Source organism: Papio anubis, chromosome 10 (genome assembly GCF_008728515.1).
Source record: "Papio anubis isolate 15944 chromosome 10, Panubis1.0, whole genome shotgun sequence".
In the NCBI taxonomy this organism is placed as follows: Eukaryota; Metazoa; Chordata; class Mammalia; order Primates; family Cercopithecidae; genus Papio; species Papio anubis.
In genome coordinates, this window is record NC_044985.1 from 121722124 (window position 1) to 121749420 (window position 27297).

The window sequence follows — 27297 nt, forward strand, 5'->3', positions numbered from 1 at the left end:
CAAGAGAGGGGACGGTGGGCTGGAATGCAGTGCTTTGCTGTCTTTGAGGCCCAAAATCAGGTGACAGGTGGAGGAGAATCTACTTGGTGGAGGCTTTGGTGGGGTAAGCAGCTGTGTGGGTGGGAGGGGAACGGCCCGGCCCTGGCCCACGGCCCCAAGGACCTTTCCTCCTCTGGCAGCCGCCCCAGTACTGGATGCTCAGAGGCGTCAGTGGATGGCAGAGAGTTTCTCAGCCTGGGCTTGAGAAGTTGGAATGAGAGGGTCTTGCTGGAGGAAGGAGAGTACCAAGGTGACCCCTGGAGAGACAGGACTTTAGACAGAGCAGGGGCAGGGAGAGGGGGAGCTCAGACTGCTGAGTGCTTTCACTCCAGAGGATGTCAAGTTTGAGCCGGAGGGAAGCACTGGGGAGATATCCTGGCCACGCAGGAAATGCCAGGCTGTGGTTGACACCTCACGCGGGCACTCGCATGCCTGAAACGGACCAGGCCATGCAGGGAGCAGACACTCACCAGGGGCAGAGGCCTCGCAACCCATCAGGGACAGATCGTGGCAACTGAAGGGGCCCTGTTCGGGAGAGCCAGACATCAGGGAGGCAGGAGCAGGCGTTCCTGTGGGCTGGGGAGCTCCGGGTTCCTCCACCACACCTCTGCCCCAACTCCCTTGGGCCCTGGGTACTTTCACCCTTTGGAACAGTCGTCCCCAACTCTCTTGGTCCTGCCCCTGCCAGTAAAATAATCTGGACATGCTCCTCCAGGATTTGCTTATAAGTTAGACCCCTGTGCCACTGCGCTATGTGTTATAAAATGTTTGCAAAAACAGGCCAGGAAGTCAAGGCTGCAGTGAGCCAAGAAAGCACCAGTGCACTCCAACCTGGGCAGCAGAATGACACCCTGTCTCAAAAAAAATAAAGAAAGAAAACCACTAGATATGGTGATGGTTGTGCAACTTCGTGAATTTACTAAAAATCATTGAATTGTCTATATAAAATGGGTGAATCTGTGGTATATAAACTATACTTCAATAAAGGTGTGTTTTAGAAGAGAAAAAACATAGGCTTCTTTGAAAGGAGAGATGCTGAGAATAGTGTACTATAGTCATGACCATCTTTCCGCCCTCCTGCAAGGGTATCGTCCATGTCTTTTTTTTTTTTTTTTTTTTTTTGAGACGGAGTCTCGCTCTGTCGCCCAGGCTGGAGTGCAGTGGCGCGATCTCGGCTCACTGCAAGCTCCGCCTCCCGGGTTCACGCCATTCTCCCGCCTCAGCCTCCGAGTAGCTGGGACTACAGGCGCCCGCCACCACGCCCGGCTAGTTTTTTGTATTTTTAGTAGAGACGGGGTTTCACCATGTTAGCCAGGATGGTCTCGATCTCCTGACCTCGTGATCCACCCGCCTCGGCCTCCCAAAGTGCTGGGATTACAGGCTTGAGCCACCGCGCCCGGCCTCGTCCATGTCTTAAGGACGGTAGCGGTTCTTAGCGGGGGCTTCAGGATTGAGTGTGGATCGAGCCTGCGCTTAGATGGACGATGCCAGTCCCTCCGCCCAGGAGGGCCTCGCACGGGGAGGAGAGGCAGCTCGGCAGCCTGTTCTCAGCCTGCCCTGGTGCTGCCAGAGGCACCTCGTGCTCTCTTCAGTCCATGCCCCTTCGCAAAAGTCGCCCACTCAGTGGCGGTGACGATGGCCACACACCCACTCTCCCAGGGCCCCTGTACTGCTGGGCACTAGTGTGGAGTGGCCAGGTGACTGTCCAGGTCGTGGACTCACGCATGCCCAGTGAGAGCCCCCTGAAGCCACTCCTGGGAAGCCTGAGGGAGGCAGACACCCTGAGGAAGCCCGCCTTCAGCCGGGGCTCCTGGCCCAGGGTCTCAGGGCCTCCACAGACATGGGTCACCCATAGCCTTTGGGGCTGCTGCTGGGGTCTCCGCAAGAGGTCACTGACCTCATCATGCCTCCCACGTGTTCTGAGATAAGCGTGCCAGGGATTGCATCTGGGCTCTACCATTCCTGGGCTGTGTGACTCTTAACCTGTCTGAGCCCCTGTCCCTGCCGTAAGGGTTATTTGCGAGGATTAAATAGGCTAATAGTGGCCAGGCACCGTGGCTCACACCTGTAATCCCAGCACTTTGTGAGACTGAGGTGGGACGATGCCCAGGAGTTCAAGACCAGCCTGGGCAACGTGGGGAAACCCCATCTCTACAAAAAATAGAAAAATTAGCCGGGTGTGGTGGCATGTGCCTCTGGTCCCAGCTACTCAGGAGGCTGAGGCAGAAGGATCGCCTAAGCCCAAAGAGGTCAAGACTGCAGTAAGCCATGATTGTGCTGCTGCACTCCAGCCTGGGCAACAGAGCAAGACCCTGTCTCAAAATAAATGGGCTAATGGATGTAAGGGACTTAGGCCAGGACGTGGCCTGTGAGCTGAAGCTATCAGCATCCTGGACTGGCTGCTGGGAGGGGAGCAGGCTTCAGGAATTTGCATGAACTTGTCCTAGAACCCGACCTGCACTCTCCATTTAGCCACCACCCCAGCTGGGAGGAGGACAGTGATGGGGTCTGAGCTTCTCTCTCTACAAATCTAAAATACACAGCTGCAGAACTGGCCTTTCCTGCCCCATGTGGCACAGACCAAACGCGGACGTCAAGTGCATTGGCTGGGTCTGAGACCCATCCGCTCAGTGCCTCTTGTCTCCTTTGTCCAAACATCTGATGAGCTGAGTCCAGGGGTCCCCTGTGGGGGGCCCGGCTGCCCTGTAGTTCTGTCCCCACTCTCTCACTTTGCTTGAGGGGCCCTCCACCTTTGGGGTGCCTGCTATGTATGCTTTTTTCAGGGGCGCTGGCCTGCTGTGGAGAGGAGGCCATTGCTCTGAACTCCCCCAAGCAACACTGAGTTCCTAACTTCTGCACAGCTCGAGGAAAGGTTCCTGTCTTAACACGCCGAGTGCGGAGTGAGGAATGCAGCCGTCTACCCAGCAACCTCTGCACACGGCTTTTGAAAGACATGATTTATGAATGATTACATTTGCAGTCACACAGAGGAATGGAAGCTATTTGGCCCTGAATGGCTTGTTTTAAAACTTTGGCAATTTATTCTGTTTTAAAACTTTGATGTTACCTCTCTCTCCAAGGAAAGAAACCACATCAGTCTCGTTTAAGAAAAACCCAAGCATTCTTCGCCTGTACCTAAAAAATGAAACAGGTTTCCAGATTTGCCTGAACGGCTGCCCCTGGCCTCATCCCAGCTGTGGGACTCTGGGCTCGCATAGGGCGGGAAAGAATGGGCAGCATTGGTCGGGGAGGGCTCTGTCCCTAAGGAGCAAGGGACATGGGCTGGGCATGGTAGTCCCGCCCCTTGGGAGGCACAGTGGCTCTTTAAGAGAGGTGGGGGATGCATCCAGGAGAGACCAGCCCAGAGCCAGGCCAGGGTCAAGGCCACCGGACCAGCCCTGCAGCCAGACCAGGACAGGGGGCTGCATGGGTGGTGGAAGCTAGAACTGGCTGGGCTGCAGGACAGGAAGGCCCAGTAGGTTGGGGGCAGGCAGCTGCTCTGGACAGCCCAGGGGACTGCAGGAGACTGACCTAAATATGACAGGGAAGGACACCCTGTGGCCTGGGGTGAAGGGATCACTGTCATTGTTTCTGACCCCTGCACCTGCACTCCCCTCGCCTGTTGGGGACCCCGCCAGAAGGAGCAGCTCGGCCTCCCCACGGGGACTGGCTCTGCAGGGCGATTGTGCAGACCCCACTTCCCAGACCCTCCTGGGGACTTGGGAGCCACCAGCGTCCCTTTACCAGATCCTCCACCACTCACACCAGCCCCAGTGGTTTCTGTTGCGTGCAGCCGAGGATCCTGACTGAGGCACAGACGTGCCTGTTCATCTTCATTTGTCCTAACAGCGGCTCTTCCAGAGGAGGAGGGGAGTCCGCAGTGGTTCGTGACCCTGGCACCCAATCTGTCCACTCCACGCAGGACAGTGTGAGGCACACTTGCTTCACTCCCAGGCAGAATGGCCACTGAGAAAGCCGGATATGGCTGTCTTACTTATTTGCTGCTTCATTTGACAAATATTAATGTGCAAAGCCACTGGGTGCCAGGGAGGATGTATGCATGAGTCAGAAAGGAGTGGGAGATGAGAGGGCGGCCAAGAGAGTTCTGAGAAGAGAAAGACCTTCCACCAGCCCTGAGAGAGGCTCTGAGGAAATGGGCTGGGGGACAGGGTGGGGGATGGCTTCCCACAGGTAGGGTCAGCCGGGGGCCTCTTGGAGGACAGGGCAGCGGAGGAGGGCAGCGGAGGAGGACAGGGGCCTGGGATTCACCAGAGAAAGGCAGTGAGCGGGGGTGGGATGCCAGGAGCAGTGAGGGGTGGGGGACAAACAGAGGGACGATTCTCCAAGTGCAGCTGGACAGGCAGCCGGGAATTCCTTCCATGAGTTGACGAGTCAGTGTCTGAGTCCTCCTGAGCTCCTAGGAGCCCCTGGGGCATCACTGTCCCCATTAGGTGGGCTTTCCTAGGGGGCATTGTGATGGGGCAGGTGTCAGAAATAGCTCTTTCTCCAAGGCTGCCCTGACTGTGGGTGAAAGAAGCCCCCAGGGTGGGGGTGCATCCACAGTGGGACCAGCCGGCCCCAGGGTGCACTCACGGTGCTGGTGTGGACACAGTGGGGACACACCTGTGCTGTCAGGAAGCAGCATGCCCTCAGGTGGGTACAGAGACTCCTGAGGGGTCCCTGGGGCGCTGGGGGGAGACTGTTCTGCCCTCAGCTTTCCCAGGGGCAGGTGCAGCTCCCTCTGTGGCCACAAACTCCAGTGCTGGGCGCTCATGCCAGGGGTCAAGGGTGGGTGACCTGCTGGAGTGGGGGGCGGGGGGACTCCGTCTTGCTTGCCAGCAGGTCCTGTCCTGAGCTCCTCCAAGGGGCTTTTTCCAATCCCAGCCTTCCATGCAGGCTCAACCACACCCACATTCCTCCCTGGCTTCCTGGGCTAAATGTCCCTGATCCAACACACCTGGCTCTTTGGGACCCACTCATGGCCTCGGCCCAGGCCAGCGCTCAGCCTCCCTGGTCAGCACTCTGCTCTCTCTAGCAGCTGTGGGCCAGGTCAGTGCCCAGGTGTGCAGTGTGTGGGATCTGTTCACCCTGACACCAGCCACTGGGCCTGGAGTGGTGCTCTGCGACAGCACCGCCACCCCACCCCCCCCCCGCATGGCCATCTGCTCGCCCTCCCTCAGGTGCACCTCCAGGGACATCAGGCCCTTCCCTGTGCTTCCCGCCTCCCACCTGGTGCCCAGACCACTTGGTCTGCTCTCTGGTCCACACCACTTCCGGCCATGGGACCTGGGGCCCGGTTCTGAACCCCAAAGCCTCAGTTCCCACATCTGTCAACTGCCGATCGCAGCCAGATCCACTCTGAGGTGGCTGCCGGTGAAGAGCTCCAGGGCGCCCGGCGCATCAGGGCAGCTCCAGCTCCTCTGCGTTCTACTCCGCAGCCTGAGGGGCCTCTCAAGCTCACACCCCTCCCTGGGCCATGTGCCAGAGACTGGTACTGCAGAACCCCCCCAGTCTGCCTGCCCAAGGGCGGCCACCTCTCCTTGGGTGGGCTCCCTGGGCCCGAGGCTGCAAGGGGCAGCTTGGTGTCCTCACTCATGAGGCCCAGGGTGGGGCCAGGCGGCAGGCTGCAGGGTCTGGGTGCCCCCAGCGTCTCCCAGGGCAGCCCTGGCCTCCTAGCACCAAGCTCCTTCCAGGAATTCGGAAGGGCCAGGCCAGTAGGGGTGGGGCTGGGGGTCACCCGGGGCAGAGGATACGCAGCATGGCCTGGGGGGAAAAGGAGGGGAACCTGGGGATGGTGGGAGGGCCAGGAGCCAAGCTCTAAACAGGGAATGCAAAGCCCCTGCGCCCAGCTGCCCTACAGATCGGCCAAGAAAGCTGGGCTCAGCCTGAGGGGGAAGAAGAGGCCTGGTGGGTGGGGGACCAAGGTCCATGCTCTCCCCGCCCACCCCCAGCCAGTAGCAAGCTACGGGGTAAATGAGTGAATTCTGATTCTATGAGGGGCACCGCTGGGCAGGTCACTTTTGCTCTGGTGTATGGCTTGAGGCAGGAGGAGGGAGCACAGTTCGTGATTCCATTTGTCAGCTGGGTTCATAGCCCGCAGATATTTAGACAGGAGACGTGCCTGCAGCTCCTGGGCTGGGGGGGCACAACACAGCCCAGCCCATGCCCAGGTACCAGCGGAACAGGGGCAGCCAGGCCCCTCTCATGCCGCCCATGCCTGGGGCAGCCCAGTGGCATTGTGGGATGGGAAGTGCCCTGTCCCAAGCTGGCATGGGCACTGAGGGCCAAGCCACCTTTAGCAGGCAGGGAGGGCCTTTGCCAGGTCACAGAACGATTGATGAAGAGCGTCCACTTGGAGCCACAGTTGCTCTCTCCAGGGGTCTCTCAGAGGCCCCATTCTCATGGAGCCTGGGCTGCGGGGAGCGGGTGGGCCGGCGGTGATGCCCTTAGGCCTCTGCTGCAGCCCATCACCTCTTCATGGTCATGTCTGTTGCAGCCCATCACCTCTTCATGGCCACTGCCTGCCAGGAGGCTAACTACGGTGCCCTCCTCCAGGAGCTCTGCCTCACCCAGTTCCAGGTAGACATGGAGGCCGTCGGGGAGACGCTGTGGTGTGACTGGGGCAGGACCATCGGGTGAGTCCCATGGCCGCTGGTGGGCAGGACACGGTTGGGGAGGGAAGGGGCAAGCGGGGGAGGGGTGGACCACATGGGGGCCATGGAGGATCCTCTCTAGACCTCGGAAGGGTTCTTCCCCGGGGGGTGCCGGGATGAAGACAGAGGAGGGGGCTGGTGGCAGGTGGATGTGAAGAGTGGCGATGGGAGGAGGCCACGGCCTCAATAATCTCCTCTGGGTGGATGGTGGAGCCCTAAGGCAGGGGATACAGAGGGTTCAGACTGGGCCATGTCCAGCCAGAGATGCCCATGGCCTCTCCAACGGCAGGCGCCTGGGAATGACTGACAGTAGGGTCTCGTGCCCAGGTGGCCAGGTCTCTGACTGGAGCCTGGCTTCAGGGACATCCCTGCTGGTTCCCTCTATCCCCGTGATCAGGCCAAAGCTGTCCTTCCTGGCCCCACCCTGTCCAGGGCTAAGAGCTTCTGGTAATGGAGCAGGCTGTCACCACCCACAGCCCCCAGCAGGACGACTTCAGCCAAACCCTTCCCCACCTGGCCCGGTCCTCCTGCCCAAGGGCCCTTCTTCCCACTTGAGGGACTCCCTCATTGCCTCCCTCAGCCTCCTGGGTACTGGGCCCCCATCAGCAGGCCTGGGGGTTCTCCCCAGCAGGCCCAGGCTCCTCTGCCTCCAGAGCAGGGATCAGAACTCGGCATGTCCGCGATCGACTTTCGAGTCCTTGTTTCTGCCTCCGTGGGAGGTGCTGGGGTGTCCTGGGGCTGCAGTGGGTGAGTAGTGGGGTCCACAGAGGGTGTGTGGAGCTGACGGCCACCGCCTCCCTGCCACACGAAATTCACATAGAAATCTGTCTATCGGTTCACAGCGCAGTGCAAGTCCTGGTGCCCCACTGATGACAAGCGCTTTCCGCAGTGCCTGAGAGAAAGGGAGCCCTGGGGACCAGTAGGGAGGGCCAGGGGCAGGGAGGAGGCCCTGAGGAGGGTCTTCAGGGAGGAAAGGTTGCACCAAGGTCCCACACCAAGAGTACATGTGGCTGTGGTGTACCCTGAGGGTCCAGGACACACCTGGCACATGTCTGTGGGATTGAAGATCCCTGGTTGGGCTCATCACCCCTCCCCTGTGGGCTGCGGGCTGGTGTGAGCACAGGGAGAAAGCCCATGGCTGGGTAGCTCCCACTACCCCTCTGGGCCTGGGTTTGGGCCTCCCTGTACCCTCAGAGCCCCGCTGGCCACAGCCTGCCCTCTTCTCTCTTACTGAGGCTGGCAGATGAGTGGCCTCTGTTTTCTCCCGTCGGCTGTGTGCCCTCTACCTGCTTCGTCCACCTCGGGGACTCCTTTGGTCCCAGCAGAGTCCATGCTCAATGCACTGTTGTTGAGGCAACTCTCTACCTTGGGAGCCCAAACTTTTTAAAAAGTAGGAAGGCATGGGGTATATGCAGGTGTGCATCCTGGGATTTAAACAGCGGAAACTCCACAGCCTCTGCCCCGGTTTGGGTGGGAGAGTTGGTGCTCCCAAAGGTGGGAGGGCCAAAGTCACGGCTCCAGCCTCAAAGGCCCCTGATGAGACACAGTGAACCAGGGAGCCCACCCCAACCCTCTGGGGTCTCTGGGGGCCTGCCTGTGCCCTCAGCAGGATCTCCTCACTCTGGGGTCTCTGGGGGCCTTCCTGTGCCCTCAGCAGGGTCTCCTCACTCTGGGGTCTCTGGGGGCCTTCCTGTGCCCTCAGCAGGGTCTCCTCACTCTGGGGTCTCTCGGGGCCTCCCTGTGCCCTCAGCAGCGTCTCCTCACTCTACTGTACTCAAGGCTTCTCCAAGATTTCAGGGTCTCCTTTTCTAAGCTGAAAAATGAGTTGAGCAGGGAGAGGTTGTTAAAAATCAGAACAGCCTGTTCTTTAGGCTAACTGGCTTTCTGCCACAGCTGAGTCATTTGTATTTAAATTAAGATTGCATTTTATTACGATCCAGGGACGGCACAGTGGGGGCCCCTGGAGAAAAGCACTCTCCCCAGCCAGCTCTGTGGAAGTGATGGTTGATTTGTGTGGATTGATTGTGAACAGAGGCCTGGCAGAAGACGGCAGGGTAACGCACGCAGTGTTCTACAAGCAGCCATGTGGGGCGTCCTTAGAAATGGAAGCCACCACAGATGGCTTCCGACAGTGCCAGAGCGCAAACAGGAATAATTAGCCCTGAGGCCAGAGAGTTCGCCATCCTCGGAGGTGCCGAGTGGCAATAGCTGGAACTGGAGGAATTTTCTTTCTTTCTTTTTTTTTTTATTATTACACTTTAAGTTCTAGGATAACTGTGCACAAGGTGCAGGTTTGTTACATATGTATACATGTGCACCCATAATGGGTGCAGCACACCAACATGGCACGTGTATATATATGTAACACACCTGCACGTTGTACACATGTACCCTAGAACTTAAAGTATAATAATAATTTTTTTAAAAATCTAGCCAGGCACTGTGGCTCACACCTGTGATCCCAGCGCTTTGGGAGGCCAAGGCAGGTGGATCAGCTGAGGTCAGGAGTTCCAGACCAGCCTGGCCAACATGGTGAAACCCCGTCTTTACTAAAAATATAAAAATTAGTTGGGCGTGGTGGCACACACCTGTAATCCCAGCTACTCGGGAGGCTGAGGCAGGAGAATTGCTTGAACCCAAGAGGTGGAGGTTGCAGTGACATCAGATCGTGCCACTGCACTCCAGCCTGGGCAACAGTGAGACTCCATCTCAAAAAAAAAAGCTGGGCGTGGTGGTGAGCACCTGTAGTCCCAGCTACTGGGGAGGTTGAGGCAGGAGAATGGCGTGAACCTGGGAGGCGGAGCTTGCAGTGAGCCGAGATAGCGCCACTGCACTTCAGCCTGGGTGACAGAGCGAGACTCCGTCTAAAAAAAAAAAAATCAAGATATTTTAGGAACCAGGAAGGAAAAGTCCACATCACAACAGCATCTCAGCAGGTCGGCCCAGGCCTGCCAGCCCCTGGGGTCTGCATTTGGCAGAATGATGCCCCCCAGAGATGTCCATGCCTAATTCCTGGAACTGTGAGTGTGTCACATTACACAGCAAAGGGGAATGAAGGCACAGACAGAACTGGCGACACTAATCAGGTGGCTTTGAGATGCGAGAATCCGGATCGTCTGGGGGGCCCAGTGCTATCACAAGGCCCCTTAAGTTGGTCGCAGGCTTGGCTATTGGAGAGCCTTTTTTGTGTCTTTTTGACATTGCCCCTGACTTTTTTTTTTTTTTTTTTTTGAGACGGAGTCTCGCTCTGTCGCCCAGGCTGGAGTGCAGTGGCGCGATCTCGGCTCACTGCAAGCTCCGCCTCCCGGGTAGACGCCATTCTCCTGCCTCAGCCTCCCGAGTAGCTGGGACTACAGGCGCCCACAACCGCGCCCGGCTAATTTTTTGTATTTTTAGTAGAGACGGGGTTTCACCGTGGTCTCGATCTCCTGACCTTGTGATCCGCCCGCCTCGGCCTCCCAAAGTGCTGGGATTACAGGCGTGAGCCACCGCGCCCGGCCTGCCCCTGACTTTTTTTGAGCACTTTCTTTCTTCTGGTACCACAAGATGTTCCAGGCTTATCTTATACATTTTGTGCCCCAGCCCTGAAGTCAGTCATTTCCCCAAGGAACCCTGGTTCCTTTTGTTGGAGAATGGTGTCTAGAGACCAAGCCATATATGTATATGTGTGGGTATACACACACACCAGGGATTTAGATGGAACCCATGGAACCATGTAGGTGCTAGAATAAAACATGGGTGAATCTCTGTTTAAGCCATGGTATTGAGAAAGGCTGGGTAAAACAATATTGTTTCAAAAAAATTGGCTTGCCTGATCACGGGGCCCAGCAGGCCAGCAGGCTGGAGGCTCTTGGGAGCTCATGCAGGATTCTTGAGGCAGAATTTCCGAACGCGCTGGTAAGGCCTTCCCGTTGGCTGGGCGAGGCCCCACCCCCAGCATCAAGGATTATCCCCTTAAAGACAGCTGATGATAGATGTTAACCACATCTCCCAAATACTCCCACAGTGACATCTAGATGTGTGTTTGACTGAGTCACTGGGTACTGTACTCTGGCCAAGTTGGCACATAAAGCTAATCATCACACTGGTTCCAGGGGCAGAGCTCCCTGCGCAAAGGTGAGTTCGGACAACTGGCACTGTCCCTCCTCCTACTGCCCCTTCCCATTTCTCTCATTCCTTTCACCCTGTTCCCACCCAATTCCTGTGGGCAACTTATCTCATCAGTTTCTGGTCTTTCTTTCCTGTATATCTTTTGCACAAATGAGCAGATGCCTGCATTTTTTCTTTTTTTTTTTTTTTTTTTTTGAGACAGAGTCTCGCTCTGTCGCCCAGGCTGGAGTGCAGTGGCCGGATCTCAGCTCACTGCAAGCTCCGCCTCCCGGGTTTACGCCATTCTCCTTTCTCAGCCTCCCGAGTAGCTGGGACTACAGGCGCCCACCACCTTGCCCGGCTAGTTTTTTGTATTTTTTAGTAGAGGCGGGGTTTCACCGTGTTAGCCAGGATGGTCTTGATCTCCTGACCTCGTGATCCGCCCGTCTTGGCCTCCCAAAGTGCTGGGATTACAGGCTTGAGCCCGGCCGCCTGCATTTTTTCTTATATCCCTTTCTTTCTTGTATAAAGGGTTGTGTACTAATGACACTCCTTTGTACTTTGGTTTTTCTTCACTTAACAGCATAATCTGGAAATCTCTCCTTGTCAGTGCAGAGGGAGCCTCCTCCCTCATTTTTACAGCTGTATAGTACTCCGCCGTGCAGAGATTTTCAGCCATTTTCCTTTCAGCCGGGGCAGAAGCCAAGCGAGCGGAGGCACTTAGGTTGTGGCCAGTGTTTTCCCATTTCAGCATCGACGTGAGTGGCCTCGTGCATCCGTGTTTTCCCAGCACCAGAGCTGACTGTTCAGAACAGATAACAGAAGTGGAGTCGCAGGGCCAGAGGTGAGAACAGGAGGAACGTGTTAGGTTTGGCAACGTCCCTCCAGAAGCCTTATGCCAGTTTGCGTTCCCACCAGCAGCGTGTGGGGTGCCCGTTTCCCCAGACCCACCAACAGACTGTTTGTCGTACAGTAGAAGTGTCGCTGTCTGATAAGTGAGAAACGATGTCTCAGCAGCATGTGCATTTGCATTTCTGTACTTAGGAGCGAATCTGAACATCTTTCGTATGTTTACAGGTCGTTCTTTTATCTTTTTGGCAAATTGTGTCTTTTCCTATTTTCTATCAGGTCCTTCTTAAAGAGTTCTTTGGATGTGAGATGAGGGTTAGGCCTCTGCCTCTCATGTGCAGTAGATATTTTCTCCTAGTTTGTTGGTTGTCTTTTAACTTTGACTTTTGGTGTTTTTGTTGCCACACAATTTTTTTAATGTCAAAACCATCCATCTTTGATCGCCTCTGGAGTGGAGTCATAACGGAAAGCCGCTCCCCACATTCAGGGAAAAGAGGAATTTGCCAGGTTGTCTCTATCCTGTGTGATGCCACTGCTTCCATCCAAATCCTTGGCCCATCGGAGTTTATTCCAGTTTATTCTTGTGTATGGTGTGAACTGTGAATCAAATGTTACCTTTTTCTGGATGGGCTACCCACCTGTCCCATTTATGCAAACGTCCATCTCTGCTCCCGGTGACCTGAGATGACACCTTCGTCATGCACTAAGTTTCCCTGTGCACTTGGCCCGTGCCTTCTTAAATCGTTCCTTTCCCAAACCTTCCTCATCTCACCTGAATCTCATATTGATTTATTCTCCAAACTATCAGTGAGTCCTCACCGCCTGCTGAATGTTTACCTAATTATCCCTTAACTTATTGCAAGAAACACGTTTACTGTAGCTGGCGTTTATTACCACGTGCCGGGCTTTGTGTCGAGCACGTAACTTACATTGACTTATTCAGGTCAGCAGCAGCCTGGCGGAGGCGGAGCTGTTGTGATTGCTGCTACACCTGCCTAGGCTCACACAGCTGGTACCCAGGGTGCCCTCCTGGTTCCCAGCGGAGGTGGAGGGATGCCCTGCCTCCATGTAACTGTGGCCTCCTGAGATGGGGATGCCAGCCTTCAGGTGCTGCCTCCACCCTGGCAACGTCCCCACCAACCTGGTGCAGTCCATCACATTGAGACACTGCCAAGCCTGGCAGTGGGCCAGGGGCAGCCTTCCAGGGGTCTCCTATAGCAGTGAGGGTCTGGGGTTCTAGGGTGGGCACATTTGTCCAAGTGATTGGTGGAGGAGAAGAGGGCCCTGGAGAGAACACAAAGGCACAAATAGGGTGAGAGGCGTTAGGCTGCCTGCAGGCAGGCCATCACCAGGTGTGGGCCATCGCCAGGTGTGGGCAGGTGGCACTATGTCTGCTGGATGAGCGGGACCCCAAAGTGAGGCCGACCGGCATGCAGCCAGACAGCCGGCTGCTCTCAGGGGCTGCTCCTGACCGAGCAGGGTCCCAGCTGGTCTCAAGGACTGTGAGCCAGGCAGGTGACCTGATGGGGGACGTAGGCTCTGGGAAAGACCCCTCTCTAAGCCAAGTGCAGTTGAGGCTTGGCAGCTGGGGCAGAAGGCAAGCAAGCAAAACCAGGCAATTATTGGGGTCTGGTATCCAAAACCAGGCTGACATAGAGGGCAGGGGACTCTGAAGGCAGGAGCCTCGGGGCCAGAGCCGCCACATGCCTGCTGCCCAAAGTCACAGCTGTCCCGGGGCCCTGGGCTGGGCCTGCAGGTATCTTGGTATATGGCAGAGGGAAGCTTCCAGACTCTTCTGAAATCAGAGATCTCATTTAAACAACTGTGTGTCAGAGGGGACTCACCTTCCCATGAGTGACACAGACAAATGCGGCCGGCCAGCCTTTTGTGGGATACACACACAGGAGTAAGCGGGGACTGAGACATGCTCGTGCCAGCTCCTGGTGCCGGCCTGGCAGGCTTGCCTCCTCTATCAAAGCAGATGGGAAGGAGGGCCCCTGTGACCCCTGCTTTACTCGGGACATTGAATAGAAGTAAAAAGTGAATGGAAGACTCCTCATGGCCTGGTGCAGTGGCTCTCGCCTATAATCCCAACACTTTGGGAGGCCAAGGCAGAAGAATTACTTGAGCCCAGGAGTTTGGGAACAGCCTGGACAACAAAGTGAGACTCCATCTCTATAAAAAAAGTAAAAATTAGTTGTACATCTTGTTGCACACCTGTAGGCCCAGCTGCTTGGGAGGCTGAGGCAGGAGGATCACTCAAGCTTGGGAGGTCAAGGCTGCCGTGAGCCACGATGGCGCCACTGCACTCCAGCCTGGGTGACAGAACCAGACCAGGGCCTGTCGTGGGGTAGGGGGAGGGGGGAGGGATAGCATTAGGAGAGATACCTAATGTAAATGACGAGTTGATGGGTGCAGCACACCAACATGGCACATGTATACATATGTAACAAACCTGCACGTTGTGCACATGTATCCTAGAACTAAAGTATAATTAAAAAGAGAGAGAGAGAGAGAGACTCCTCTGCACAGAGTCATTCTTGGGTCCCTGCCCTGGCTGTGGGTCTGCTTTTTTTTTTTTTTTTTCCTCATTTAGGGTTTGTAGCCACCGCACTTGCCCTTGGACCTTAGGTGCCCGGCGTGGGTCTGCACGCAGGTGCTTGCTGGGCTCTGACAGCCCTTGCCCTGACCGTGACCCCGCTCCTCTGCTCATCCTGTTGCTTTATTACCTGGTTGGTGGATTTTGTCAGGTTGTTTGTTGTGAGCAAGGCTTGGGGGTGATTCCTGAGCCCTCTCTAACATGTGCGGGGTGTCTTCCACTCAGCTGCATGGAATGGGTCCCTGAAAAGTGGCCGAATAAGCTCAGCGGGGCCAGGCTCCCCTGCAAGCTGGTTGGTGTGTCATTTACCAGGGGTTATCATCTTATTAAGCTGCAGCCTTGGTTTGCTGATGGAGGCATGATGTGATTTAATGTATTAACTGGGGCTGCAATCTAATTTGAGGAGGTATGGAAAACATGACAAATGTGTCATCGGGAACTCTCAGTTCCAGAGACCTTCCTGTGGGTGCAGGGGAGGGAGAGAGAAGGCAGAACAGACAAGAGAAGAATCTGGAATGTGCTGGACTCAGCTATAAAACACGGGTTTTAAAAAGCCTCACATCAGATTTCCTCACCCAAACAAGAAATGCTGGTTGATTTAAGAGGGAAGTGGCCACACCTATCCCACCCCACCCGATACAGCTTCAGGGTCTGAGTGCCATCTTAGGCAGGGGAAAGGTGTCCTGGGGGAAGATGCCAGAGGGATGGGGCCACAGCCTGCCCTGCTAGGCTTCCGAGGTCACTGGGCCCCAGAGAACCAGACTTCACTTCCATACCAGCTGGGATGCCCCCATCCCTCTGCCCTAAAGCTTCCAGGTTTGTAAATACTGACCATGGCAGCCTCAGGTCACCTCAGCTTCGGTTACCTGAGGCTGCCACTGTGGATCCTGCCCTGCCCTGCTGACCCCGTGCTGGGCAATGATGGGCCCTCCCCCAGCCCCAGGAGCTGCCCAGAGGATGGGGCTCCAGGCCCCTGGGAGTGGGGCTGCAGCCCGGCGTGGTAATTGCGGGACGGGAGACAAATGTCTGCAGTGCCTGCTGTGGTATTGCGGCTCAGCATGGCCAGCGCCAGTCATGATGTTCTGGGTCCACACGATGTTGACTTGGGCAGGGTGCACCAACACCTCGGGGTTCTTCCCAGCCTGCTGCATCTCCCTCCTGCTGCCTTCTTTGTGTCTCCCGCTAAAAGAGTCAAGTCAGGAAATTCTTCAGAACTCAGCAGCAACATGGGAACAGCTGCTTGTGTTTTGAATTTGAGCAGGAACTGAGAGGCAGGCTTCTTCTGAAATCACGAGGGCTCTCTGGACTGAGGGCGTGGCGTCCTCCTGGATTCCTGCTGAGCTCGATACCCCGCGAGGTCTCGGGATGGGCTGTTCACAGAGTCCTGCCCACCGCCTGCCCCTGCCCCTGCCTGGCCTGGCACTGGAGCCCCCCTACCTCCCTGAGGCCTGTCTTGCGCATCAGGAGCCCCCAGCACAGCATCTGGGGCTGCCTCGGTGCCCTCGTGGGTTTGTTCATGGAGGTGTCCGCCCTGGAACTTGCTGTGTGCCCACGAGCACTGGGGCTCCTCTGTGCTCTGCTGGTGGCTGTGGTGCTGTTGTCCCTGTGTGTGCTGATGGAATAGCGTGGGCTCCACGGAAGGCCCGCAGGCGCGGACAGGACAAATGGCAGTGCCCAGCACAGCCAGGTCTCAGAGGATCCAAAGGTGAGCACTGCCCAGGCCGAGGCTGCCCTTCCTGCCCACCACCCTCCCTGCCCACCGCCACACCATCTCTCCTGCCGTGCCCCTCTCTGTGTGGTCTGCACTGGGCGTGAAGCCAGTTATTGTGAGGAAAGGCCTGGCTGGATGCCTGTTCCCCACCCTCTGCGCCCCCTGGGTAGGAGAATCTTTCCAGGCATCTCCAGAGAGCACCCCAGGGACACAGAAACCCGGCTGCTGACCCCTGACCTCCCGGGGCCTTCAGCGCTGACAGCCAGCCCAGCGGGAGGTGGAGGAGCAGGAAGAGCCCCTGGGAGCCGGGTCCTCGAAGACTCCAGGCTGTGGCTTACAGAGAAGGGGGCGGAGGAGGAGAGACGGAGGTGGCTGTGCCAGGAAAGCCATCCAGCTCGCGCAGTCTGGCTCCCCTGAGGACGCCACTCCCGAGGCCTGCACAGGCATCAGCTGGGGCGCCCGGTCCCCATGGGGAAGGGCTGTAGACACAGCTGTCCAGAGCTGGGCAGGGTGGGGCAGTGGCTGGGGATATGCCGGCCCTGCCCAGGCCGCCCCTTGGGGGTGTCATTCCACCTTCCCCGAGTCTCCTTGGCGCGAGTGGCCGCGGTTGTACAGGGAGCTTCTGCTGGTTTTCAGCACTGGGGAAATAGACCAGGGCTCAGAGTCCTTGGCAGCCGCCCCTGGAATGTGTTCAGGTCAGGGTCGCCTCACTTAACATGTGTGCTCCGTGGCGGGTTCTGATGAGGATCCCCAGAGGATCTGATGACACCTGCCTGCTGGGCTGGGGGTCTCTGGGATGGGGAGGAGGAGCCCCGTTTCCCTTCTCAGAAAGCTCTGGGAGAAATGCATCTGTGAGGACCCACAGCAGAGGAGCCCTCATGTTGGGGGAGCTTGGAGGCTGTGGCTGGGGCGGGCGACTGCTGGCCTCACACCTCCACACCCAGGGACCACTGTGTCGTCCTCGGCACCTTTTTATCTGAAGTCTTCTGGCCCTGGGGGGAGGCACAGATGGAGAGACCTTCTCCAGACCCTGGGGTGACTTAGTGCTGAGTGTGGCACTGAGCCCACCATGGCATCTTTCCCGTCAGGTGATTAACTGCCTGGTTTCACATCCTCCTGAGTTTGGGGATGAAATCAGGCCTGTGCGTCAACATGAAAGGTCAGACATGGGGTGACGCTAAGCAGATCCCGGCAGTGAGTGAAAGGGTGGGCAGGTGGAACGTGTCTGGTGGTGGGGGCTCGTTGCAGCTCAGCATCCACCCCCGCCTCCCCTGTGGACACTCCACTGCGGCAGCCATGCCCCCAGAAAGCCCTAGAACCATCCAGGCTGTGCAAATGGGACTTGGCTGTCCTGGGACACAGGCCAGCTTGTGCACACGGGCTTCACTGAACCCCGAAGGCAGCCTCCTGCGTTGCCCATGGGGAAGGGGTGGGAGTGGGGGAGAGAGGATGAAGATGTGCCCTAGTGTGCGATACCTCTGGCTGTGGGTCCTGTGTGGGGAGGGCAGCGGGTGGAGTATGGAGCAGATGCCCCTTCCTAATGCTGACCTTCACTCCAGCCCCCAGGCTGGGCCATGGCACCTCCCAGAATCTATCCATTCATCACTCAGATGGTAGACATCTCCCAGGCACAGGCAGGGCCAACAACATTCTCGGTCCCCTGTGGGAGGGCCTCCAGGGAGCAGTGGCACCTCGCAGCCTTCCCCGTGCATAATTCAAGGACACTGAGTGTCTTGCGGGACCTAAGCACAGGGTGCCCTTTGGGCTGCGTCCTGGGACAGGCCTTGGGTCTGAGTCCACTCTTGTTTCAGCTTCTTGTCTCAATCAAAAAATGGAGCATGCACTTTCTGAAAAAGAGATTGAGTTTACCCTCAGTGCCCAGGCAGTGGAGGCCGCCTCCCTCCAGGGCAGGCCACACCGGCACGCTGTGGTTCCCTACTCCTGCTCAAATTAAAGCCATTTCCCGGTTCTTGCTGTTAGAAACTATGCAGCTGGGCACAGTGGCTCGCACCTGCAATCCCAGCACTTTGGGAGGCCAAGGTATGTGGATCACTTGAGCCCAGGAATTCAAGACCAGCCTGGGCAACATGGCGAAACCACGTAGCTACCGAAAATGTAAAAATTAGCTGAGTGTAATGGATGCACCTGTAGTCCTAGCTACTGAGGAGGCTGAAGTGGGAGGATCGCCTCAGCCCAGGAGGTTGAGGCTGCAGGAAGCCATGGTCATGCCACTGCATTCCAGCCCAGGTGACAGAGTGAGACCCTGTCTGAAATAAATAAATGACAACACTATAAGAACTTGTGTACATATATCCTTTGTTGTTTTTTTTTTTTAACATTAATTTTATTGTTAAACATTCCTGGGAGAAATAATTCATGTAAGTGGGCTTACTGTAGCATGTACCATGAACATTCTGTGGTTTTGGGGGGTTTTTTTGAGATGGAGTCTCGCTCTGTCACCCAGGCTGGAGTGCAATGGCACAATCTCAGCTCACTGAAACCTCCGCCTCCTGGGTTCAAGCGATTCTCCTGCCTCAGCCTCCCAAGTAGCTGGGATTACAGGTGCCCGCCACCATGCCCGGCTAATTTTTTGTATTTTTAGTAGAGACAAGGTTTCACTATGTTGGCCAGGCTGGCCTCAAACTCCTGATCTCGGGTGATCCACCCACCTCTGCCTCTCAAAATGCTGGGATTACAGGCGTGAGCCACCATGCCTGGCTCAAGAACCCATTCTGTGGTTCTTGATAGATTTTTGCCAGTTGTTCCTCTAAAGAGTTTTACTAGTTTATAATTCTATCAGCAACATATGAAAATGCCTGTTTCCTCATAGGTTCATGAGTATTGAGTTTGTAGAGATTTTGTTTTTGCAGGTCAAAAGGAGATTTCCTCTTTGGTTTTAATTTGCATGTCTTTGGCAATTAGGAAAGTTGAACTAATCTCTGACAGTTATTTGGAATTTGTTTCTTCTCAAGTGCAAGTTACGTCACTATGACCTTTCCTGTTTGTCCTGTGAGTCACTGTGCTTTTTTCCCTTTTTTAAGACTTTATTTTTTAGAGCAGTTTAGGTTCACAGCAAAATTGAGAGGAAAGTACAGAGATTTCCCATATGCCCATTGGATGTATTTTTAATCTTCTTTTACAAATTCTTTTTTTTTTTTTTTTTGAGACGGAGTCTCCCTCTCTTGCCCAGGCTGGAATGCAGTGGCACAATCTTGGCTCACTGCAACCCCTAACTCCTGGGTTCAAGTGATTCTCCTACCTCAGCCTCCTGAGTAGCTGGGACGACAGGCACCCGCCACCACGCCCGGCTAATTTTTTGTATTTTTGGTAGAGACGAGGTTTCACCATGTTGGCCAGGATGGTCCCAAACTCCTGACCTCAAGTGATCTATCCGTCTCAGCCTCCCAAGTTTACAGGCATGAGCCACTTTGCCCGGCCACAGATTCTTGAAGAATATAAATATTAACTGTTTGCCATTGTGCTCTAAATATTTTCTTGTTTCATTGGTGTTTCTTTTGATGTTCATTTTCCACATTGTAGTTAATTAGCTAATCTGTGAACACATGGATGCTCCGATTCACCCCTCATCAGTCAGTGGCCGTGTGATCTCTGCATAACTGTGACTGTCCGCAGACTCCATTGTCTCAGTTGTGAGAGTCATACGCCCACAAGATTATCTTCTGTGATTTTGTAGTTGTTCTGTGTTTTGAAATGATATTTATCTTCTTAACACAGTGGATGGACAGAAATGTATTTCCTTCCCACCTCAATTATCCTAACAGAATTTGTTAAATAATGTTGCCAACCTCCATTGTTTTGTGTTGCTTAATGTAACACATAATACCTTCCTATGTGCGTTAGAGTCTATTTGAAATAATTTTTACTTACATTTTGGGGTCGTACCACGCCATTTAAATTACCGCAACTTTACAATATTTCCTACAATTTAGAAGGCCTCTCCTACCGTGTTTCATCATATTTTACATTATGTTTTGCATGCTTTGATATATTTTCTGCCTATTTTTCCAAAAGAACTTAAGAATCATGTTGCTAAACTCCATAAAAAGTCATTGCAGCCTCGACCTCCTGGGCTCAAGCAATCCTCCCACCTCAGCCTCCCAAATAGCTGGAACTACAGGCATGTGCCATGACGCCCAGCTAATTTTTGTTTTTTGTAGAGACGAGGTCTCCCTATGTTACCCAGGCTGGTCTTGAATTCTGGGCTAAAGCAATCCTCCTGCCTCAGCCTCCCAAAGTGCTGGGATTACAGTTTGATGGGTTGTTACCTGATACTGCTTTTTAGCGAATAGTAGGCAAGCTACCATGGACCGTGGGGACCAGGCATGCAGTGCAAAGTGGGGCCCACCTGCAGGAACCCCGCTGGCTGCATCCCTCCTTCAGCACTGTGAGCCTCTGTGGCCTCCCCAGTAAAACGGGTGTAGAAAGTGATGAATAAGGAAGCTCCGGATTTTCCTCTTTGTGTTTCCTTAATCAGGTTTTAGGGTTAGAATCATGTTTGCCTAATGGAATAGATATGCTAGCTGAGCATTAAAATCAAGGGTGGGAAATAATTTTTTTTTTTTTTTTTTGAGACATGGTCTCACTCTGTCACCCAGGCTGGAGATCATTGGTGTGATCTTGGCTCACTGCAACCTCTACCTCCTAGGTTCAAGTGATCCTCCTGCCTCAGCCTCCTGAGTAGCTGGGACTACAGGCGTGCACCACCACACCCGGCTAATTTTTGTATTTTTGGTAGAAATGGGGTTTCACTGTGTTGCCGAGGCTGGTCTCAAACTCCTGGGCTCAAGTGATGCACCGGCCTCGGCCTCCCAAAGTGCTGAGATTACAGGCGTGAGCCACTGCACCCAGCCAGAAATAATTTGTGATGTGAGAATTATTTATTCCTTAGAAGTTTGAATGAATTCATCACTAAGACCATCAAACCTCAGTAATTTGGGGGATTTCCTTCTCCAGTTACTTCCTCCACTGTTGATTTATTTTGCCTCTCTAGCTCTTGTTTTAACAGTTGTCTTCATCTGTGTTTATTTGGCCTGTGTCCTTCAGATTCCTCAGTTAACTGAAACATGATGTGTAGTATTTCTTTACATGTTTAATATCCCTTAGATTCAAGTTTATGCCTCCATTTTTGTTTTTTTCTGTTTTTCTTCTTTCCCCTTTTTTTCTTTGTTTACATGTTATTTCATTCATCAAAAGGAATCGAGGAGGCCCACTTTTTAATTAACCAAACATGCCCCTTTTTGTAGTCTTCAGAAAATAGGCTACATTTTGCATCACCTTGTCTTTTCTAAATTTTTTTTCTTTAACTTTTATCATTCACTTGCCCCCTTTTCCCTTTTTTGAAATTGCTTCTTTCCTAAGATATGATTTAAATCCTTAGTTCATCATTTTTCTCACTTTTCTTGAACATAATAAAGCATTCAAGGCTGTGATGTTTTTCTCTAAGGACCTTCCTCATTCATCACTTTCTATAGATTTTGATATGTTAGTTTTTTTCATTGTATTCTTTTTTTTTTTTTTTTTTTGAGACAGAGTCTCGCTCTGTCACCCAGGCTGGAGTGCAGTGGCGTGATCTTGGCTCACTGCAACCTCCGCCTCCTGGGTTCACGCCATTCTCCTGCCTCGGCCTCCCGAGTAGCTGGGACTACAGGCGCCCACCACCACGCCCGGCTAATTTTTTGTGTTTTTAGTAGAGAGGGGGCTTCACCGTGTTAGCCAGGATGGTCTCAATCTCCTGACCTCGTGATCTGCCCGCCTCGGCCTCCCAAAGTGCTGGGATTACAGGTGTCAGCCACCATGCTTCGCCTATTGTATTTTCCTGAATAGACAGCTATTGTCTTCTTGACTTTCTTCTTAAGACAATTTTTTCCTTAGGTAAGTATATTTTAAAATATACTATTTCTATTTCTGTTTGTTCTTTATCTCTTTTTTTGCCATAGGGAGGAAATGTAGCCTGAATCATTTCTGCTTTTGTATTTTTATGGAGATTTTATTTGAGACTAGTATATGATGACTTTTTGTGAACATACCATGAATTCTTGAAAAATAATAAATTATCTGTTTATTCCATGTAATCCCCTTCAAAACAACCATTAATGTTACCTTGTTTTGATCTTCAACTCCTTTATGTGTTGCTGAATTTCTTATGTAGTTGATAATGAAGTATTTTATTTTTGTAATCATATTTTTATCATTTCTACTTTTTCTTGGAGGTGTTTGCATATATGTTTTGCTGTGTCTTTATGGCATTTAGAGTCCATGTAACTATGCTGCCATCACCCATGCCTCTCATCCTGATACCTCTCCTTACCACGTGTAATCATTTTTGCTCTAAGTTATTTTTTGCTTCATATTAACATTGAAATCCCAGCGTTTCAACTACTTGAAGTTTACCGATAACTCTTTTTAGTCTTCCTATTTTGTTTTAATGACCTCTCTCACCCACAGCTTATTGCTGGATTTCATTTTTTCTTCTGGAGAATGGTGAGCCTTTTAACAAAGGAAATTAAGTTGTATTTTTTCAGTCTTCAGGCACTCTAATTTTTGTCTTCTTAATTTTTATCTTTCCATGCAGATTATTTTTCTTTCTCTCAATTGTTGAAACACCATGTGTTTTTTCTTATCTTTTCTTTTCTTTTTTTTTTTTTTTTGAGACAGGCTGGAGTGCGGTGGTGTGATCATGGTTTGCTGCAGCCTTAACCTCCTGGGCCCAAGTGATCCTCCCACCTCAGCCTCCCACATAACTGGAACTACAGGCATGCACCACCTCATCTCGCAAATTGTTTCTATTTTTTGTAGAGATGGGGTCTCACTATGTTGCCCAGGCTGGTCGTGAACTCCTGGGCTCAAGCAATCCTTCCATGTTGGCCTCTCAAAGTGTTGGGATTACAGTGTGAGCCACCGTGCCCAGCCCGTGTTTTCTCTTTTATTATTATTGAAATATTGGCAAGCTATTTGTCATTCAACCAGCCATGAAATGTGAAGCAACCAGATGTTCTTATCTTGTATTTATTATCTTACACTGTCCAACCACACACTTTGGCCTCCCCTGTGTGAGAGAACAGGAATCTCTGGGTTTTGGGCTTCCTCTCTCTCTCTCTCTCTCTCTCTCTCTCTCTCTCTCTCTCTCTCCATCCTTCTCTCGCCTCCCCCACGTCTTCCTTCTCATTGATTGCAATTACTGTTCTAAAACCTACTTTGTCCTTTCTATCTTCTATGTAATTTGGTTTTTAATTTTTACACCATTTTTCTGACAGTTGCACTATTTGCATACTTTTGTCAGTAATAAGCCTTGCTCTGATAGGGCTCTTGTTTACTTATCTTTGCAAATAGATTGTTAATTCAAGCATGTCTTATTTTTAGCATCATTCCCTTTTACATGTTACCTTTTAAATTCAGGCGATTATTTCAAGTGGGTCCTAGAAATAAGCCATGTGATTAATACATTCTCAGGATTCAACAATTTCTAAGGAGCTCTCTGTCGTCTTTGCAACGTGAGTGACAGCTTGGCAAGATAATAAATCTCCAAGGAGCAACTTTGTTCTGTGAAGTTCCTGTAGCTGTTGTTCCATTGTCTCTGGGTGTTTGGGATGTCATCAGAGAAGGCAGAAGGGGTTGTGATTTATGTGTATTTTTAAAATCTGACCTCCTCCTTCCTGGCGTGGTTGCTTGCAGTATTCTTTTTAGTTTGAACATTTTGTGAGAACTTGTTTTGCTGATGGCCTCGTTGAGCCTGCAGAGGCTTTGGTGTGCAGAGCGCAGTTTCCTCCTCGGACTCCTTTCTCCAGGACCAGACGCTGACATTCCCCGATAGCTGAGGTTTCCGAACCTGGTTCCTCCAGCCCCTCCTCTAGCCCCTCCGTGCTCCACTGGAATTATTTTTGCCTTCTTTCACTTCTTTGTCACGTCTTGCACTGTTTCTACCTGTACATGTTACATCCTCTTTCAGGATACATTTTTCCAGATAATCTGTTTTTATTTTCTGCAATGCAAATTCTGCTTTTTACTCTTTCTAAAGTAGTTTCAGCCGGGTGTGGTGGCTCACACCTGTAATCCCGGCACTTTGGAAGACCAAGGGAGGTGGATCACTTGAGGTCAGGAGTTTGAGACCAGCATGAGCAACTTGGCAAAACCGTGTCTCCACTGAAAATACAAAAATCAGTTGAGCGTGGTGGCATGCACCTGTAGTCCCAGCTACTCGGAGGCTGAGGCAAGAGAATTGCTTGAACCCAGGAGGTAGAGGTTGCAGTGAGCCAAGATTGCGCCACTGCACTCTATCCTGGGCGACAAGTGCAAGATTTTGTCTCAAAAAAATAAAAATAGCTTCTTTTCTTTTTTCTTTTTTGATACAGTCTTCCTCTGTCACCCAGGCTGAAGTGCAGTAGCGTGATCTCAGCTCACTGCAACGTCTGCCTCCCAAGTTCACATGATTCTTGTGCCTCAGCCTCCCTAGAAGCTGGGACTACAGGTGCATGCCACAATGCCCAGCTAATTTTTTGTATTTTTAGTAGAGACAGGGTTTCGCCATGTTGCCCAGGCTGGTCTTGAACTCCTGATCTCAAGTGATCAGCCCACCTTGGCCCTTCAAAGTCCTGGGATTACAGGCGTGAGCTGCTTCGCCCAGCCTAAAGTAGTTTTTAATTAGGATACCGTGATTGAAACTAATTATACGGCAGTGAATTAGAGTTTCCTTTATCCCCAAGCCTAATGGACATATTAACTCACTTCTTTACAGGGAGGCTGGATTTCTGCCATTGTGGGAAGGAGGCAGGAGGAGCCGGGGGCAGTGCTGGGGTGGGAGCTAGGCCAGGGCGAGGCTGTCTGTGGAAGGGCCCTTTGGGCAGCTCGCAGGCCATATGTCCTCAGACCTGGGGCAGCCAGGACCACCAGGGAATGTTGCTGACAGGCAGCACCAGCGCCTGAATCCCCCGCCCCAGCTGGACCTGGCTGGGGGGTGAGAACCCCCTGCCACCCCTCCATCCCAGAAACCAGGCGGGCCTGAGGTTCTGTGGGTCCCCGCCACACTTACTTCTTGGCATCTTCACCCTCCTGGTGCACTGTGGCAGTTCCAAGGCCCAGGCTGCCCAGGGCGGCTTTTAAATTGTGAAGAAGCCCCTGGACGGCTGGAACCTTCTCCGCTGCTTGGGTGAGGGTGGCTCCCCGTGGTGCACAAACACGTTCTGAGACTGAACAGAGGGCCACGTGTTCACAGGAGGTGAGACAAAGCGTTGACAGCCCTGGGGAACAGGGGTGGCCTGTTTCTGCTCCTGTCTGGTTGTAATTCTCCTTTGACAAGTGAGGTGAAGGCACGTTGGTAACAGGGTACTCATCAGGACCCAGATACCTGACTCAGCTCAGCAGCCATTTGCTGAGGACTTAGCAGACACCTGGCCAGTGGTGCCAGCCACTAAGGACCCAGTGCCACAGGACCTCCCCCTCCCTCCTGGAGCCACGGGCCCCCAGTACCATGGCCTCTGGAGCCCCTCACCCTCCCTTGAGGTCAGCCCTATGGTGGGGATTGTAGAACGAGTCAGGAGCGAGACAGGAAGCCACGTGTTGCCTGCCTGTGTGGGGCTCCCATCCAAAGACGGGGCAGTGTGAGTCACATGCCCACCCCCTGCTGTGCAAAGGGGTCCTATGGGGAGTCATTCATGGGCTCCCATCAGAGAGCGGCGTGGTAGTGGCCCTCTGAGGGGGTTCTCACCACGCTGCTGCTGGGCGCCAGGGATCACTGAACCCATTTTAAAAGTGAAAACACCGAGGCTCCGTAATTGCCAACTCCTCGAAGCCCCCACAGTGAACACCCCATGGTGGGACATTTCCTGGCCTGGCCCTTTCCCCACACTCAGTGGTGCCCTGAGCTCCAAATGCGGCGAGATTGGGGCAGGAGGGCAGCGGCGGCAAGGCTGCCACCCAGATGGAGGCGGCCAGTTGGTGGGATGCCGGTATAGGGGCCAGCATGAGGCAGGGCGCCCCATGGGTGCGCAGGGTGGATTGTTGAAGGCTCGTGAAGCCTGGCGGGGGAACCTGCAGAGTCCAGTGGCATCAGGGAGAGAGTTTCTTGCGCGGGGAGGGCGAGAGTGCTTTGGGCCGGCTGGTGCTGAGACCGGGGGTGGGTGGGAAGGCAGAGCCCGTCCAGCCTCCAGGCCAGTGTTGCTTCACAAGGACAATGCCCCCAGGGTGTTAGTGTCCAAATATAGCTTCCCGGCTGTCATGCTTAATCCTGAGACTCAGACACATGTCACACCCATGTCCCCATGAGGTGGGAACCCTGGGGCCTGGGCAGGCCTGAGTGTGGTCTCAGCCCCATCACACAGCTGGGCAGCTAGACCCAGGTGTCCCCACAGGGGTCCCAGGACACCTCCCAGGGGTTGTAGTGAGCCCTTGGGGTCACATGCGCCCAGCCCACAGTGGGCACAGCTCGGCAATCTCCCAGCATTCCCTGATCCTCGGACCCCGGGACGCAATGCACCCCCTGCTCAGGCCCAGATGCAGCCAGCATAGGACAGTCTGTGACTTTGCCTGGGACGCCCACTGCATCCTAAAATTACACTTCATCTGGCAGCCCCGGAGCCAGGGAGCTGCCCAGGCCTGTTCTCAGAGGAGGCATTGTGCCCGTCTACCCACCCGCTATGGCTGCTCTGTGGGGAGCCTGGCTTGGCAGCTCCCAGGCTGTGTCTGGTGCCAGACCTGGCTGCACATGGAGCCAGGGATGGATTTAGAAAACTCTCGCTTCCTCCCAGCATCGGCAGAGGCGCCCAGATTCCTTCCCGGCCTGGGGCCACCATAGCAGGAGAAGGGGAGGGAGGCAAGGAAGCTAGGCCCAGGGAGGACCCTGAGTGGAGGAGGCCAAGCAGTCCCCAGCAGACCCCTGGACCGTTCCCCACTCTGCACTGCTGCCTCGGGGACCTCCCCACCACCTCAACAAGCGCCCTTGTCCATAAGGAGGGGATAGGAACACCTGCCCTAGGGTCACACTCACCCGGGGAAACAGGTCTTAGTATTTTCTTAGACTTTTTTTTTGTTTCGTTTTGTTTCGTTTTGTTTCGTTTTTAAGGCAGGGTCTCCCTCTGCCGCCTGGACTGGAATGCAGTTGCATGATCTTAGCTCACTGCAGCCTTGACTTCCTGGACTCAAGCAATCCTCCTGACTCAGCCTCCCAAGTAGCCAGGACTACAGGCACACACCACCACTCCTGGCTAACTTTTTAAATTTTGTGTAGAGATGAGGGAGACTTTCTGTGCTGCCCAGATTGGTCTGGAACTCCTGGGTTCAAGCGATCCTCCCGCTTTGGCCTCTCAAAGTGCGGGGGTTGCAGGCGTGGCCACTGCCCCCAGCCT

General features: G+C 53.7%; 1 protein-coding gene across 3 annotated transcripts in view; it reads left to right on the forward strand.

Moving 5' to 3' along the window:
* The window catches only part of RAMP1 (receptor activity modifying protein 1), a 56167-nt gene that overhangs the window by 12723 nt on the left and 16147 nt on the right, over positions 1–27297 (forward strand). For 2 of the 3 annotated variants that reach the window (XM_031651639.1, XM_031651638.1), the window contains exon 2: positions 6536–6674. In XM_031651639.1, the coding sequence (XP_031507499.1) occupies positions 6550–6674 (125 nt within the window). In that variant the 5' untranslated portion in view covers positions 6536–6549. Of the gene's footprint in view, positions 1–6535; positions 6675–6774; positions 7440–11471; positions 11626–27297 lie in introns of those variants that run through there. The other variant, XM_031651637.1, reaches the window with a different exon arrangement.